Here is an 18,347-nt window from a genome sequence, read left to right as displayed (position 1 = left end):
CTGTAATGTTGAGTGCTTCTCATTGCCAGCTGAAGAAGTTGTATTCTGTGATATGAATGCAATTGTGTTGATACTTGTAAATGGGAAATATGCCCAGCTAAGAGAAACATGTTTTGCAAGAATAACTATCACTGACGGAACACAGTCCTTCACATTTGTTGTGTCAACAGAATGTAGTCATAATATCATTCTTGGATGGTACTTCTTGCAGGCATCATGAAGCTATTCCAACAAGTACATAATAAACATTGATGTGGGTGTGTGTTGTTGAAGCATTTTTATCCCACAATGATCAACAACAAGAGTTCCAGTCACCAGGCTAGATACTCACTTTTACTGTGAAGCCTTAGCCAATTGCAAAAAGGTACTCAGGTCCAAAAAAGGAATCTACATGATGGTGACGATCATAAGTACTGCAGGTGTTCAACGAGAACTTAGTCTCACTAACTGTGATGAGCTGCCACAACTCATCCCTAACAGGAGCAGCTGAAGGTGTCCCAGGTGGACAGCTGAGTGTTGTTGACAAAAAGAGTCATACTGTTCTACCACTCTGGACAATGCAGGGGAGGAAGCTACCGTCGAATTACCTATGGGATCTCTCCTGAGGAAAGAACAGTGTCAGAGAGGGATAATCATTTTGTGTTAGTTTTCGAATGCTTTCAAATCCAGAGTGGTATACAGACAGACATTATGGTAAAACACCATTTTAAGACTGAGACTCATCCTTCAATTAGCCAGCAGTCATATAGTGTGTTGCTGCCTGAATGATGAATAATGCAGCTGGAATTGCGAAGGTACTGCAACATTTTATCGCTAAACCTTCAGAGAGTCCTTGGTTCTCTCCCATGTGAATAGTGAAAAATATACCTAGCTCATGGTGTTCCTGCATTGTGTAGTAACCATTGAACTGTGCCAAGAAGAATAATAGCTATCCATTCCAGCTGTTGACAGCAGCCTAGATTGCTCAAAAGAAGCAAAGGTTCCTTTTTTTTTTTTTTACTAGGACATATGGACAGGCTGTTGGAAAAGTGAGGCTGACAAGGCCGATTGAAGAAAGTTTGCTCTCATAATTCCTGATGGTCTGTATGAGTTCAAAGTTATGCATTTAGGTCTGTGTAATCCCTTAGCCCCACTTGAACATATGATGGACAACTTTCTTCGGCACCTTATATGGACAACATGTTTTTGTTCGCTGGAAGACATTTCAAGAACATGTGAGCCACCTGAGAACTATGCAGAAGAATGTTCATACTGAACGCCTCCCCCTGAATGTGAAAAATTCTTGAGTCATTTAGTTAATGGCAATGGAGTCTATCCTGATCCAAAGAAAATAAAAGCAAGCACAGATTTTCCACCTTCTCAACATGACTGTACTGTGAGAAGTTCCTTCAGGATGTGCTGATCCTACCAGTGATTCAGAAAGGACTTCTGGAACAATGCATGCCGATTGCATGAACTGCTGCAGGGAGATCCTAAATTTTCCTAGAATGGGTCGCAAGAAGATCTTTCCTTGTCTTTAAGGATGCATGAACGTCATCTTCAGTCATTTTTATGACAAGAATGCTGATCCAGAACGTCACAACAACACCAACAGTTATGGGTTAGGTGAATCTCTACTACATCGTCAGGTAGTTGCTGAAAAGGTTATAGCTTATGCATCCAGAGTACTCTCCTCCAAGTCTGAGATGATCTCCTCTCCAACCGAAAAAATGCCCTGAAATTTTTTGGGCCATGATCTAGTGCAGCTTTATTTATTTGCAAATTACTCATGCTGGTGATGAATCAAGATTCTCATATTTAGATGACTATCATCATGAATCAGTTGGGTTGTCTGGCTAGATGGACGCCGAGGCTTCAGGAGTATGGCATCACAGTGATTGACAAAAACAGATACAAACACAAGGATGCATTTTGAAGTACCTGTTTGGTCACATGACACACGTCCAAGCAATAGTCAGGTTTACCGGTATGTAGCAGTACCTTGACAGTGATCATCACAGCAGTGGTGACAATGACCATCACAGCAGTGGTGATGGATTCTCTGAGCTGTTCCAGTGTTCTTGGCAGTGTGAGTACCTAAACACAGTCTTTAATGAGCCCCTTTAGGAAAAATTTACAAGGCATTAGGTCAAGCAACCTGGAGGGTGGTAGGCGAGGAACAGAGCCACATCATCTTCACCATTTTGCCAAGTCCATCACTCTGGAAGTTTGTTGTTTACCTAGCAATGAATATCAATGCTTTAATGAAAGGGTGCTCTGTCTTGTTGTGAGATGAAATTTTTGTAATCAGCAATCATTTTACCAGATAAATGGAAGGTTGCTTCACCACTGAACTTCAACTTGAAGGCAAAACTCTATTTTTGCTTTAATGCCATTTTGTCAAGGCACTGCATTCCTAATGCCAGCTGGTGGGTGCAATGCAAACTCAGTGAGTTTACAGTTCTATTTACGCATCACGTCAGTCATATTTGTACATGTAATGCTTCGAAAAAATGTAACTTTGAAAAGGAATGGATCATTTATAGTAACCATGCATTTAGTAGCCTTGTAACTGGATACTAATTCAGTGTTTTTTATCAGTGGAGAGATCATCATCAGATTTTTGATTACAGGCCACATGTCTTGTGGATAATGCAGTGTCTAATGCAGTGCTGTCCATTGCCACCTACATCCTAATGCCATTGATGTTTTGCCAATTCCTCCTTGTTTACGGGCAGCTTTCCACTCGAAGGTCAAGAGGGTACCCTGAACCTCTAGCTACTCTTCCACCCTCCTACACAAGGTCATTTATATAATGAGGTGAATCCTGAAACTTAAATTCTTCTGCTTCCATTACTGCTGCTGTTTATTCATGACTTAAGCAGTGGCCTCAGTTGCACCAAGACCTACAATGATTTGAGTAATAATCATAGTCACCACTGCTAGACCTTGATGGTCATTTACATATGTGTAAAGAATAAAAGTTAATGCTGTATTCTTCTCCAGGACACACCAAACTGCACCTCCTTTTAACTGTTAAAATATTAACCGTTCACATGCAGCCCCTGAGTTTCTTAATGTAAGGCACTGAGCTGAGTTACTGATAAGCCTTGAAGCACATGCCTTATTTAAAAGATTGAGAGCTCAACAACAAAATTCAAATGATGTGGCTTGTGATCAGGAAGTGTTCATACAGCTAAGAGCAAATCTCCATGGTTTCATTAAGATATTCAAGAGATGTGTAAGATAAATTTGTTGTAAGAGTTAAATCATAAAATATTAAATGCAGCAAAGCAAATAAAAAGATGCTCTTAAAAATGAATTTTACGTAATTAAGTAGAAAGTACTAGAATCAAATTTCAGAGTTATCTTAGTTACCTATGTCTTTGTCTTTTTCTAAGCAAGTTTGTGTCATGTTTCTAGTGAAGATGTAATTAGCTAATTTTTAAATATACTAGGCATTGACCTGTCAAGCACCTTATAGTTCTCATGTTTATAGTTCGTACTTGTAAATTTGCATGGTATGATCATGTACTGAGATGAGAGAAGAGAGATCTTTTGGGATCTCAATGGGTTAAATTTTGTTTCTGAAGCTATTGTGCTAGCACAATAATTTTACCTTGTATTTTCTATCATCAATGTAAGCAATGTATGTAAAAGAGTGATGCGAACATCTCACCATCACATGTGGATTATGTACAGTAGGTAGAAAGATAAGTTAAGGTTTGCCGATACATCCCTTCATGAGATGTAATTCCTGTTACTGATGATAGAGAAAATTATTTTAGAAAATAATACCTTAGGTATTTAACTATTTGGCCAATCTGTTTATGTCTCTGTAATTTTATCCATTTTCTTTTGTTTTATACAATTACTTTGGCAGTTGAATACCTCAGAATTTCCCTTTTCTGCACTATTGAATGAAGTATTTACTTTCCTTACTACTTGGTTTAAATACCCTCTTTACTTCTCTAATTATAGGTGTCAGTTCCTCAGACAAGAGTATTGGGCAGCCCTTTACCTCCAGACAGAGCTAATAATGTAAGTATTGTCACAGCTGATTTAGTAGCTCTGAAACTGTTGGCTGACTGTTTCTTCAGGGACAGGAAGTCTTCTTAGATTGCTGCAGCTTAGTTTGGTAAAACAAGTGGTACATGCTTTGTACATAGTAACTGCTGCAAATTGTTAGTTAATCCTTTTATGGTTTCTTTTAGAAGAGGCATTTTTGCTGGCATGAACATTTTAAGTTTTTTGTATAATTCATATTGGATTACTGATAGTACAGTATAATGTTGCAGTTCATTTGTAAAAAATTTGCAGCATGGGCAATGATTTTCTCAATAATAATACAAAAAAGAATAATAACATTAAAATGAAATTTTTTTAGTTTATGTACCGTGTTGTATCCAGCTCAAATTTCCAGTTTGTCTGGCATAAATTCATCCACTGAGTAATAACATTTCAGTTTCTGTGCCTCATATAGCTTTGTTTTAAATGGACCTAAATTCATCTGCATCAACTTCCCCTTTTAATTTATTATAAGTGTTGATTCATGTGTATTAAGGTCCCTGTGCTTACAGTTTGAGGTGATTGTAACATGTGCCATGGTACTCCATAGACCAAATAATATTTTTAATAATTATAATACATACATAATTATAATACATCATAATGTAGCTGTGTTCTGTTTTAATTTGTTGTCTAGAAGATTGTTTCTTTGTTTAATTACTTTAGCATAACTTCAAAGTGGGGAAACTGAGAAGTTGTTCAGTTTCAGTGTAACATAACAGTGTAGTAAGTGATTCCATTCTGGATTTAATAGTTCTGGTGGCAGTTCGTGTCAGAAAGTTGTTCTCCTTATTCTGTGAAATTAAGTAAAAGATATGGACAGGGACAGTATTTGTAGTGAGTTAAATAAAGAGTATTTTTGAAAATATGATTGGTTAATGATTTCATTAGGAGTAACATTTTAGAACTTTTTAAGTCTACAGCACTGAATTATATTGTCTGGTGCTTAATCAATATAAAAAATTTTCTGTATAAGAAGTTAGTGATGGAGCAAGCACTGGAGTGTAGTCTGTAATATATGTGTGTAATTACATATCACATCCTCAGTTTACTTTGAAATCCTTTTATTGTATATTGCAGATCTGCTGTGACGTTTTGTCGCTACCAACCATTATACTATATTCCTTGTTGTGAGCAGTGTCCTCTTCTTGTTTAATTTCAGGATGCAGATATCTGCGTAGGAAATCAGATAAGTTCTCCAGTTTCAGCTGAAGATAACAATGTTGTAAGTACAGTCAATATTGATTTAGTAGATATACAGGTAAGCGGTTATAGTTTTGATGTCAACTGATGTTAATTAACTGTCCAAACTTGATACCACCAAGCCTTGCATTTCATGTTGTATAGAATTAAAAAGTGAATCAGTCTAGACTAAATTTGTTGAGCTGACTAAATGGTATTGTTGTAAATATAAGTGACCAGAGAAGATATCAAATGTAACATATTGGTAAGTTGTTAAATGCATTTGTGTAGAACAATTACATTGTCTGAGTTATATTTTAAAGTATTTAATTAGTATGAGATTTTTATCTATGTGAAAAAAGTTTTTTCTAGCTTGAACAAAGATGTGTATGGTAAAATCCAAGTTGTTCCACATGGAACTTCTCATGCAGGGACTGTCTGGGAATGAGAAACCTTTGGTCAGGGAGTCAACACTTTGTGCCCAGTATTAGTGGGTATACTCCAATTAAAATTACTGTACAGATTATAGTGGGGGCAGGGAGTAGCATTGCCAGCATATGGCTCACACTGCACATACGTACAAAAGAGGTAGAAGAGTGGACATGTGATGGCTGGCCACTACCACCCGTCTTGCTGAAACCTAAATCACAAAGTAATTTTAATAGGAGAATAGTGAATTAACCACAACTAAGGAAATGTGGTAGTAAGAGAATCAAGCCAATAGAAAAATTGAACCTAAATAAAAAATACTAACATATTATTTTGTTTGTAGAACACTATGTTCCTCTTTATATGAAAGTGATAAAATCTTTTGCTAAACCCAACGTTTCCATAAGTTGCAAAATGCTAATCCATGGTGGATTATGAATCTGGGACCTTTCTCTTTTTTTGGCACTTTCGTGACAGAAAAAGCTATTAATGAAGAAAACATTGTTCATAAACTTGATGTCATCTGTATTTATTTGTAGCTTAGGTAACTTCTACATGTGTGTCATGGTTCCATAATGTAGTACATGTTCTTGAGCAGAGAGCAGTTTTGTAAATCAATCACTTGCATTTCCAGGTATGCAATGCAAGGTTCAAATAAAAAATGGAATGGTAAATGATTTTCATTTATTTTCTAGGCTACACAGGTCCTGAATACATGTCTCAGTACTATGACCAAGCTACACAATGTTTTCTCAATAAACCAGGAAACATGTATCTGGAGGTAACTGTAGTGAAGACAGACATTTGACAAAAGTCCAGTTTACTCTACCAGGCTGTCTTTAAAAAAGTTACAGCTCATGCATGAATTCATCTGTAGATCCCTCACTGGAAGTGTCATATTTAGATTATTTAATTACACCTGTATCAGTGAGAGAAGGTGCAAATGTGGAGCACAAAGGTCATGTGGTGGGCAGCCAACAGTATGCACCTATCCACTGGGCAAGTTGGGGGTACCCATGCCCCATGAGGCAGAGTTGGAACAACTGTCTGTGAAACTATCAATAATATAATACAGTACATAAATGTAAATTGATATTCAGCTGATGTAAAATACCACTTTCACAATCTCCATTTACATTCTAATACTTCCTGCCACATGTTACGGACGTTCTGGGAGAACAGTAAACCACAGATACTCTGTAATCATTTCCATTCTTTGGTGTGGATTAATTTTTTGTAATTACAGGAATGTGGTCTTCAGTCAAGAATAGATGACAGCCCTCCAGCTGCAAAGGAAGATAACACAGTTGTTGTCGTAAGTACTGTCATTGTAGATTTAATGGTCTGATACAGTACAGAACACTGTTCACAATTTCACTGGTAAATAATACACTTTTGTACTAAATTCTTTATATGTAGAACATGTAGTACATATTTTGTAGAATTTTAAAATTGAAAAAAATCAATTTACTTGTGATGAGTTAACCCTTTAATATGTTAGTCTCTGTGAATGAACTTATCCTACTGGTGGTAGTTTAAACAGCTTACTGGTATAGGAACTTAACATTTTATTTAAATTGCCACAGTACAGGAATTAAGTGTCACAAATTAATGAAATTTTCAGGCTATTTTAACAATAGTGCAATGCAGGAAGCCTAGCAACAGACCAGGGAGCCCAGTATATGTGCTCAAGGAAGTTGCTGCTGCTTGACCTAGGTGATGTGGGTTGGAGTCTCATCCGTGTGTTCTTTGTAGATTTGTTTCTATGCAGGCAACAATGTCTTAGTGTTGCCACTGTTGATTCCCACACTTTGATGAGCTGAAATCCTCTGTTTTTTTTTTTTTCATTACATTATTTGGAACACATATTTTGGCCATTTTATGATGACAGTGTTCCAGTAGGTCGAGGCAGATGTGAGAATCTTGGCCTCTCCATAGTTAATTCCGTGAAGCTTATCTAGACAGCAGCCAGAAACAACAGATTCTTTGGCTGATCTCTCCTAGCATTGTGTTTATGTTAATCACAACTGTATTTAGAAGTGCAACATTGTGTGGGCTAGAGAAGTGAATACAGCAAGAATGTACTGATGAGGACTCTAAGCCATCTTGGGCAGACTGTTCTTAAAGTTGCCCAAGTTCATACATTAGCAGCCAGGCTTCCTGCACTGTGCAGTGTGGCATTCCCATATCACACAGTGTGGTATTTGTTGCTCATTTCTCCAGCAAGGCCTGTGGAAGTCAGCATCTCCTGTGATGACATTAAAGCCCCTTACCACCTCATGGTCCGTGCACTTTTCTGGCTAGCTAGCATGAAAATTAACTCATCATTACAGTTCCCCACAGTTGCATCTGAATATCATGAGCACCTTCATTGTTGAAATACTGTGGATTCAACAACAGCATCTGACAGAATGCTAAAAATCCTTTCGAGTAGTTAGTACATTAAGGAAGCTTCATAGCAACATATTATTACTCCATATTAATTTCTTATCTGTATGAGAGAATTTTTCTTTGGTGTAGACATTGAAATGCAAAGTTTTATTTGTATGGAAGAACTACAATTGTAGTGTGTAATATTCAGTTAATGGGTACCTAATGTACCAGGTGGTTATAATTAAACTTTCCCTATCTAACACATTACCGTACAAGTACCAGACTTGGTAGCATTAATGTCCAGAGTATGGAGTGCATGATTTCCCTGCATCGCAGTGCCACCATCTAGTTCCAACTATGACCACCAGGTGCCGTGAGCAGTCATCGTGATTCACAATCTCACACACCTGACCAGTTGCAGTGCACTTGTTGACGTGTCAACTTGAGCTGGGACAAAAGGAGCAGGGTATTATTGGTGAAGCTCTATTATCAAAAGAAAAGTAATCCTGCAGCTGCACTTTGAGAATATCAGTGGCTGAAAGAATTACAGAAGGGTCCTATTTCTCCACCTTCTGTGGGGAGCATGATGAAGAAATCTGAATCAACTTGAGAACTGGGCGTCGCTCTCGGAAGAAGCCGAAGACCAGTTGCACCACAGTTGGTTGATGTAATAGCTGTTGCTATGGCAGACAATACTGCATGCATTTCCTGATCATCAGGCAGTGTGCATGCTGTGTCATGGCAGTTGAACATCATGTAGTCGACTGTATGGAAGGTGCTTTGAGCCATTCTCAAATGGTATCTGTACAAGATCCATATTGTACAGCAGCTTGCACCACAGGACGCACTACAATGTGTTGACATCGCCCTCCACTTTCTCACAAGGATTGAAGTTAATGAAGGTGGCCCTGGTCAATCCTATGGACAGACAAAGCTCATATTTCCCTGATGGGTGAGTTGAGCTCACAGAATTGCTGAGTGTGGGCATCTTCACCTCCAATCACTTTGTATGAAGTTCCTCTGTATGGTGAACGTGTCACCCTATGGTGTGGCTTCCCAGCTACGTTCATCATTGGCCCATTCTTTTTTGAACAGGTTGGTGCTCATGGTCCAAAGACATACAGTGTGACTGGCTAGCATTACTGCTATATTCTTCGCCAGCATGTAATACCCGCCCTATAGGAGAGAGACACATTGGACTCGACAGTTTTCATGCAAAATGGGACCCCACTGCACAACGCTCGTGAAGTTCACCTGCTTCTCTGAAACACATTTTAAAATGATTGAATTGTCAGCCAATTGTTTCTAAATGCTTGGCCTACACGATCATCTGGTCCCACTGCTGGTTATTTCTGGTTGTGTAGCTACCTGAATGACAGGGTTTACTAGGGCAACATTCATACATCCATTGACCTGAAGTGCAGTATGTCAAGACAGGTAGCCTTCATACCCATGTACATGCTTTGTTCTGCTGTGCAGAATGCAATCCTCACTTTCAGACTCTTCTAGACACTGATGGGCGCCATATTGAGCCCTTTTTGTATCAGTAATGGTACCAGTATGTAATGGTATGATGTACCATTGCGGCACATTAAAAATGTTTCAATTGAATTGATTCTGCATTATTTCCTTTCCTCATGTCCTTGACATTAATGTTACGAAGTTTGGTACTCTTACGGCAATTAATTTCTGTGTTATAATGTGATAAATAGAGCAAGTGTAATTACAACCAGCCAGTATTACTAGATTTCCTGTATTCCTCTTTCGTGATTTAATATTTGCCACTGTATGTAGCAATTTTTGTCACTGCCATGCAATTCAACATAGTTTATCTGTATTAATTTGTAATTTCTTATCTGAATAAACCACCTCATTTACTTAATTACAGGAATCGAGTCTTCAAACAGGAAAACTGAGAAGCTCTGTAGTTACAAAAGATGATAACAATGTTGTAAGTATTGCCATTACTACTTAAAGAGCTCTGATGTAAAATAGTTGGCATTTTATTTTTATTTCATTTATTTATCAGGTTTCATGGGACTATGTGATCCAAAGCTACATTGTCACGGAATGGGTCAGTACATAGTTTATAGACTACAGATCAGAAAATTTGTAAACAAAATAATAATAAAGCATGAAAAGTTTGGGAGAGAGTATACAAATAATTAACTCCTTACAGAGAAAATTTCTCAAGTACTGTGCGGGACTGGTGTTTGAAATGGATTGAATGTGCTACAAGTAATCCTTTCAGCTTACTATATACACAGCATAATTTGACCCTTTTCCAGAAATGAAGGGATCAGTGTAAGTTGAAAGACTTTGGGCCAGTGTGGAATGTTTGTGCCCATTGCCAGCCTTAAGTACTAAACAATACAGCACACCATCGTAGTGTTGTAAGCGTTGTGAATGCAATTTTTATTCCAGTGTGCTGCCTGCCATGTGAGAAAAAGACAGGGCTTTTTTCCCCCTCCCAGTGCAGCAGCCCATGAATTAGTTTGCGATTGCATGGTTATGCTCCAACATCTCCTGCAAAAGTCCCATTTGCATTGTATGTATAATATATTTGAAGACTTGGTGCAATTTCAGTGGCAACAAATGTTTAATAAATGTCATAACCTTCGTATTTCATGTAGAATTAAAAAGAGAAATGTGTGGATTTTTTCCATAACCTAATGTGAGTTGCATATAATGTGTTTACATAATTCTGAATGATCAATCTAAATACTACTAGGAGCATTATGCTAATAGTTTTGTTTAGTTATGCAGAATTGTGTTGTTAACTGATTAAGCCCTGCTAAATTTTTTTATCTATATGAGTGAAGCTTTTTGTAGCATAATTGTTGAAGTACATTGTATAACCTGTAAGTGGAATTAGTGATATTATTCTGTACATCAACTTCAGTTGATGGAAACATTATATTTTGTATCACTTTCAGCATCTCGATTTTTGCATTGAATTACTTGCCACTCTGTATAGCAGACTGTCATTAACATGCAAGACACCATAGTTTATATTTGGACATTTGCTATTTCTTATTTGAAAACCGATTTTTGTTTAATTACAGGAATCTGGACTTTCTATGCAAAAACTGAAAGGACCTGTAGTTTCAAGACAAGGTAGTGTTGTAAGTATCCTCATTATGATACTGATTCTCTAGATCTGGTATAGATTAGTAGTTGTAATTTTTGTGACATAAAATCTTCATTAAATGTCAGTACTTATTGCTGAGAAACTTGTATTTCATATTGAACTGAACAGTGAGTGAATCAGAATTACATCTTCAGTGAGTTTGAAAAGAATATATGAAGTGCATTTTTAAAGTACCATTTTCAAATATGGCCCCTTGCACTCTGTGGTTGCCGTACAGCACATCCTTGCAAAGTACCTTTAGCTGTTGGCTATTCACAAATGCCACAATGATCATTTATTTATGAGTGTTTCAAATGGCTGAGCTGATTAAAAATGTCTGCAATTGTGAAGTGCACACTGTTATTTGTTTCTTAAATGCAGGAGATACGATAGTTGCCGAAATTCATTGGCAGATTAATGAAATGTATATAGAAAATGCTATTAGTGCTGGAATGGTTAGAAAAAAGACAATGAGAAACAAAATGGGCGACCATTGTTCAGAACTGGTGGCCTGGTGCAGAATGTCAATAAACAAATTTGAGAATACAGACACTATAGAATTTCATCATTTCTCACACCTTACATCAGATTTCAAAAACTTTTCTGTATGAAATAGTGAAAAAAAAGTCTACAGTATCGGAAGGTGTACACAAGCGGCAGATTTCCATGAGGATTGGTTTCAGAAGTAACGGTACTGTAAGAACCTTAAAATAAGAGGAACTTATGACAGAAAGTTGATCATTGGCTGGGTTTTCTTATGAAAATAAAGTTGTTATAGTTGTTATAATATTGTTTTTGTTTTTTATTTTATTTTAAAATGCCATTTACTTTAAAAATGTGGCTTGTACTTACACATGAGTGACTGATTAAATCCTTATAATCCAAAGGAGTAAATGTTATACAGTTGCATAGAACTGTAAATTGTTTGTTTTGTGTTGTAATGTGCTTACTCAATTTTTTTATAACTGAATTCATTGTTTATTGTCATAGAGCTTCAGCAAAATATACTGTAGTGAAAGATACAGTTTATCTACCAGTGTGGCTAGACTCTACAGCAACATGACTATGGGTGATAAGTGACTTGTAAATATCATTAACAGAAAGACTGTGTAGGAAATTTTTGTATAAAAGTTTAGGTTATTATGTCAATTTCAATCTGATCCTTAGAGCAAAGCATTTACCAGCAGATATGAAGATTTGCTAAATTATCAGTTCTATGTGCAAGTAGTAGCCAGTATCTAAGTTTTGCCAATTTAGTGTACAAATATTTTATCTTTCTAGTGTCTGAAATAGACTTTTGAGATTTAACTGCTGGATTATTGTTTCACAGCTTGTTTTACTGAGGAATATGGAGTAGTAACAGCTCACTTTTTGTTTGTATATGCCAACGTCATATAAACAAAGTATTATTATTAAGTGCAATGAGTGTGATAACAGCCCCAAATATTCCTGTTGATCCACTGAACAAGGACTGTTTTTTAATTGTGAAAATTTATCTACCTTGTGAAATTGATGTGTCATATTTAATGTGTTAAAAATAATAATTTGAACATTCATTAACAATATTGTTACATTCCATTGTTTAATCTGAACATTTGGTACAGCTAAAAGTTAGTACCTCTGCACTAGGGATGTTTTGTTGCAGATAGAATGAAGACCATTCCTGGAAAGTGTTTACTATGTAACTTGAGAAACACGGAATTCCTTTCTTTAAATTTTTGGGTTATCAGGGAAATTGTAAACTTGTAACAGTATTACTCCACTGTGTGTTAACAAAGCCACATCAGTTGACTCTGTGATGTGAATAGCCTCTTCCTTCAATGCAAGTGGTCTGTACTATGTATTTATTGTTCAACTATTTTTTTCATGTAAGCAGTGCTTGCTAGGGTTTGCTTACAACAGGGCAGGCTGTGGCGTACCAAACTACATGTGAGCCAAATGTGCAGATCACATGTAGGCAGAGGGTTGGCTTGCAAATAATTGCTGGGTACTGCAGACTTGCTATGAAATGACATTACAGTGCCATGCAGGAAGAATTTAAAGATTTAATTGTCATTCAAAGAGCAAAAAATTACAGCATTCAACAAATGGAATTCAGTGTTCTGTATATCAATAGGCATGTTGTGCTAAATTATATGCATGGAACACCTGAAGAAATTGTTACTACAAATAGTAACTTTTCCAAAGTTGCACACATTATTCCACTGTCAGTTGCAACAGTTTATGATGGAACTGACCAAAGACTTAATGTATTACTGAAAAGTAGGTTGGTTATGTTAAGGGGCATGCCTGGAACAATTTTTTTGATTTAAAACCTGCTTTTGTTGAATTTATGAAGGAAAAGAGAGAACAGGAAGAAAAATTAGAACATCTGGAATGTATTTCAGATTTCACATTTTAAGTAAACTTGACTGCACATTGTCCACAGTCAGACATTGCAAGGTAAAAAATAACTTATTTCTTATTTTATGGGGTTGCAATTAAAAAAAAATGTAGAATGAAGAAATTCTGACACACACACACACACACACACACACACACACACACACACACACACACACACACACACTCCAGTTCCTTAAGCTCACTTGAAATATGAGATTCAAAGAATTCATAGTGACCTTGAAAGAATTGCAGAGATAGTTGTCTAAATGTTTTAAGGACACTGCCAAGCTTACAGCTGGTTTTGAACTGTTTTTCAAGACTGTGTGCTGTTGTAGTTGAAAATGCCCCTGTTCAGGTGCTGATGTAACTGATTTATCTACAATGTAGTTCTTGTTTGAAAGCCAAATCCTTTTACATTAAAACTGCCCACAATGTATACATTGTTTTCCTTGGGTAGGGTTTCCAAGTATCCATCATGAGGATAGAAGAGTACTACAATGTTTCAATCAATATGTGTGTGAAAGACCTTTTTTGATTTTGAAACTAAATAAGTGACAATTATATGACAACCTGATTGCAAAAATCTCTGAAATTTTGTTTCTGTCTGACAGTTTATACAAGATAAAAATTATATTGTCTTCGGCACACCAAAAATAATTAAATAATACTGAAAAGTTTTTGTTTGTGATCTATGCTGTTGAGAAATATGAAATACGAAACAAAGTCATATGCAGTGCTATTGCAGTGCCATCTAAATACAGTGCATTTCCAGGTTTTCCCCTCTTCCCCCTCATCATGCTCAGACAGTGTTCTTTGGTGGTGGGCAAGATATGCAGCCATGATGAGCACTATGGCACTTGTGCTAGGGTATGGGTCCTCAGCTGAATTACTGTTATAAATTATCCTCTTGTAAGTCCCTAGGTAAAATGTTTGCAGTTCAGATTGTGTTGTCAACCTGATTGTGTGTTGCAAAGTTCACCCAGATTCTTTGAGGTAAATAGCAATACCATCTTTTATGTGATATGAATTCAAATTCTTCATTCTGTGCCATAAAATATGATTACGAATAAGACACTACAGTTTTACTCTTACGAATGTCTTAGTTAGCTTGCTTCATTTCAGCTCTCTTGCTGTGTTCCTGAAAGCTGGAACCCAAATAGAATCCTTGTAGTAAAGCTGAGAAAAACTGAAGTGAGTGATTACTATAAAGGAATTGTGAGTACCATAAAACTACTGTAATAATTTCAAAGTAATCCAGCATCTGACATAATGCTATTAACATCAGAACTGATTTCAGGATGATCTAAGTTTCAGGTGGTTGTGTGTCATATGGTATCATATTTGCTTAACTGATGCCATTTGACAGACTACCACTTGAGAATCGGGCGAGATCCTGGAACTGGTTGTTGGATTAAAAATAAATGTATGAAGTGACTGAGGTGCTTTTATTAAAACAGTAATTCTATTAACTAAACTGTAAATTGTATTAGTATATACCTGTGAAATAAATGTGTATCGAGAACTTTGAAATAAATGTGTGCTACTATACAGAGGAAACAAGAAACTGCAGTTGTAGGTGGACAAGTGTAGGCTACAGTTTGTAGTGCAGACAGTTTAAGGACATGTTGCTTGTATATGCAAGGGTACCTGTATACATTTGAATTTCATGACTTATTCATCCTTTATTGTACATGTTATGAGATTTCTGTAAAATGGGATCGAAAAATAGGCACAGTTGGTGATTGTTATGTAGCAAATAGATGTACATTAGCATGAAATGAGAGAAAAGTACTTTTAATATTTTCTTGTCTTCATGCTTAAACTGCACACTGACACAATGAACATTATTTTGGGTTGCATAAATACCTGTGATAGAAATTGTATCAAGTGTTGTTATTTACTGCACTAATTCTATAAGTTCTGTGTATACTGATTATGGGAACATTGTACACTTTTTCTGCACCTTATTTTGAAACAAACATCAGTATCTGCAGATTTATTGAATGATTCCAGAATCTCCACCCCTTCTCCTATGTGGAGAAAGCTTTTTTCTGCGACAAAGGACACTGTCATCATTCTTACACACTGTAGGGGTGAGATTAAAAGTGTTGGGTTTTCCATGATAGTGTTGAGATTGGAAGATATGCTTACTTTCTTGCATGCAGTAATCAAACAGATGAAGATATTCTCAGGATGCTGCATATGAAACCCCATCCCAAGGTCACACGACCCCCTCCTTCCTCTTTCTCCTTGCTGTTTCTCTATCTTCATCTTCCTCCCATGTTGTTCTTTTCTGAACTTCTTCACTCATCCAACCAGTTTGTAAATCTTCAGTTTTTCATCTCTTTGCTGTCTAATCAGTTTTGCCCCTGTCACTCCCTCCGTTTTCATCCTGCATATCTTGCATACAGTTTTGCCTTCAATACTGCCATCTCCTTCCCACTGTCCCATTGTTACCAAAAATGATGTGTTTCTTAGTGATCTTTAATGCAGTGCAGTGCAGTAATATTCACATAAACATTCTCACTCTTGGCTTTTACCACTAGGAAGACATTTGCATGTCGTTCTATGTCCTGTGCTGTGACTGGCTGTTTCAGTCTCATTGAGCATAAGCTTCTTGTTGTTTTTTGCCATATTACTTCTCACATAGGCCCATATATTCTCATTTGGATTTAAATGAGCATGATACGGAGGAAGCCGGATAAAACTATGTCCCTTAGTATCAGTCAGTTTGTCGACCTGATAGCATGAAGTTTCTGGCTCTAACAGCACTACAAGTCCATTAACTTCACCTTATACATGCTAGGTTCAACTTTATCCTGTGGAACATTTCTTTGCACCTAGAGCAAAATATCCGCTTTCCTCCGCTGCATTGTTGTAGCTTTACTGAACACAACACAGTGGTATGGCATGTTGTCAATTGCTATTATCGAATTCAGAAGAATATTTTGCAGCAGAACATTATTTTCACAGTGGTGAATTTGTTCTTGGTCTACCACTTTCATTGTAAAGCTCATGTTCAGATGTGTTGCACTCTTATTGCCAGGCCAACACAAAACACTTGGTCACTATACCTGATGACTGCAGAGCACTTCAGTGTCAGAAAATACCATTTTACAAAAAGAGCCAATATATGTAGATGCATCTAACACATGACACCACAGGGTACTGTTTATCCACAGCGTGGCAACAGGGGCATGTTAGTAACGAAACTGCTGGCAGCATAGTAGGGAAAACCAGCTCACCGTTGGTGTTATGTGGGGGATGCTGTTGGTGTTAAGTGGGGGATGGCATCATGTCCCCTCCAGTGAGCCAAACGTCAAAAGTCAATTTTAAACACACTATATGTCCTCCATACAGGAGTTTGTGTAACAGTCAAATGATGGTATGTCTGTAGAACCACCCTCTGTGGATAATTTTTTTTTTAAAGAAAACACAAGATTTAAAACTTCAGCTCTCCTTTTGCTGTCTTCTATTGCTATGTCAGAGTGGTCAAGGAGTGACTGAAACAAACCATCAATTTGCTGATCAATCTTATGCAGGATCAGAATTTTCTAAAGTCCTAGCCATGCCTTTCTCTAATGTATGGTGTTGGAAGTTGTATGCTTCATGTGTGAATCTTTTTGAAGACACAGAAAAATCTCTACTAACATTTGCCTGTCAATAGTTCTGCATTCTTTCTTGAACCATGAATGCAGCAGTCTCTATTGTCTCAGATTTTCCAAATTTTGTTATTAAATCATGGTGGGTATTCTTCATCCTTAATCCACTTACTCAGTACACGTTCCCAGAACGCAATTTACAATCAGTTTAAATTTTGATCATAATATTGGAACTGAGTAATGTTCATTTATTGCCTAAGCAGCATGCTAACAACTGAATGGCTTCTGTTTCAAACATAAAAAGTCTCCTGGCCTTCGTAGTGCATTAAGTTTCGTAAGTCATCTGTATGATATCGTGATCACTAATCTCTATCTCCTTACTGACAGTTGATTAGGTCAGGCTTGTTTGCAGTGGCATGTGGTGATCGTTCAAATAGCTGAAGCACAAAATATTATATTTTTAATTATATTATTATTATGTGAATTATATTTATATTATTAATAATTTATTTATTTTGGTATTTTAAGTAAACTATTCTAAATAAAGTGGCCAGCTCATCTTGATAACACTCACAACTGGTAATATTTTAAATTAATGAATAAATATTAAAGATTGAAATTGTAATTGGTAAGAGTTTAAATTGATAGAATAGGTATTGAAGTAATTATATCCAGTATCAATTTATACTGCTACAAGCAAAATTTTTGTTGAAAATAACTAGCTCCTGGCTTTAATCTCTACCTTAATGCTTTGGTAGACCATCTCTGCAAGATCATTAGGATCGAAAGTCCATTCTTCTCTCATAGGAAGCAAATTTGGTAACTACTTCCTCAAAGAAATGTTTCTTCTTTTTGAGTTCTCGTAGTAGGTGAGCTTCAACTGAAAGTTGGGAATGTCTCTCTTCTCCAGTTGAAGTTACAGAGTAGCCATTGATCCTCTTCACAGCTGAGAACAACTTTTTTACTGAATACACACTCACTGGAATTGTATACCATAGTTAAAGTAACATATTAAATTGCTGAAAAGTTTTGTTTGGCATTGAATTAGTGCTCAGTAGTTTTGCAGGTTCACTCATGGTTGTATTTCTAAACTCTTCAGTACTGTACTCTACAGTCAGCTTATTTTTCTACTGAATGGCCCAAAGAACTTTCCATATGCACCTAAGGGCGTTATAAGCTGCTTTCAGGGAACTGGTTAA

The 18,347-nt window shown here is 36.7% G+C and overlaps 1 protein-coding gene across 1 annotated transcript in view; it reads left to right on the top strand.

Moving 5' to 3' along the window:
- Window positions 1-18,347, top strand: part of LOC126470462 (microtubule-associated protein futsch-like) — a 525,429-nt gene that overhangs the window by 458,407 nt on the left and 48,675 nt on the right. The window contains exons 40-45 of the mRNA XM_050098320.1: window positions 3,961-4,020; window positions 5,210-5,308; window positions 6,905-6,973; window positions 9,920-9,982; window positions 11,097-11,156; window positions 14,669-14,761. Coding sequence (XP_049954277.1) covers window positions 3,961-4,020; window positions 5,210-5,308; window positions 6,905-6,973; window positions 9,920-9,982; window positions 11,097-11,156; window positions 14,669-14,761 — 444 coding nt within the window. The remainder of the gene's footprint in view (window positions 1-3,960; window positions 4,021-5,209; window positions 5,309-6,904; window positions 6,974-9,919; window positions 9,983-11,096; window positions 11,157-14,668; window positions 14,762-18,347) is intronic.

This window comes from Schistocerca serialis, chromosome 3 (genome assembly GCF_023864345.2).
Source record: "Schistocerca serialis cubense isolate TAMUIC-IGC-003099 chromosome 3, iqSchSeri2.2, whole genome shotgun sequence".
Lineage (NCBI taxonomy): Eukaryota > Metazoa > Arthropoda > Insecta > Orthoptera > Acrididae > Schistocerca > Schistocerca serialis.
Note: the sequence above shows the minus strand (reverse complement) of the source record. Positions and strands in the feature narration are given on the sequence as shown.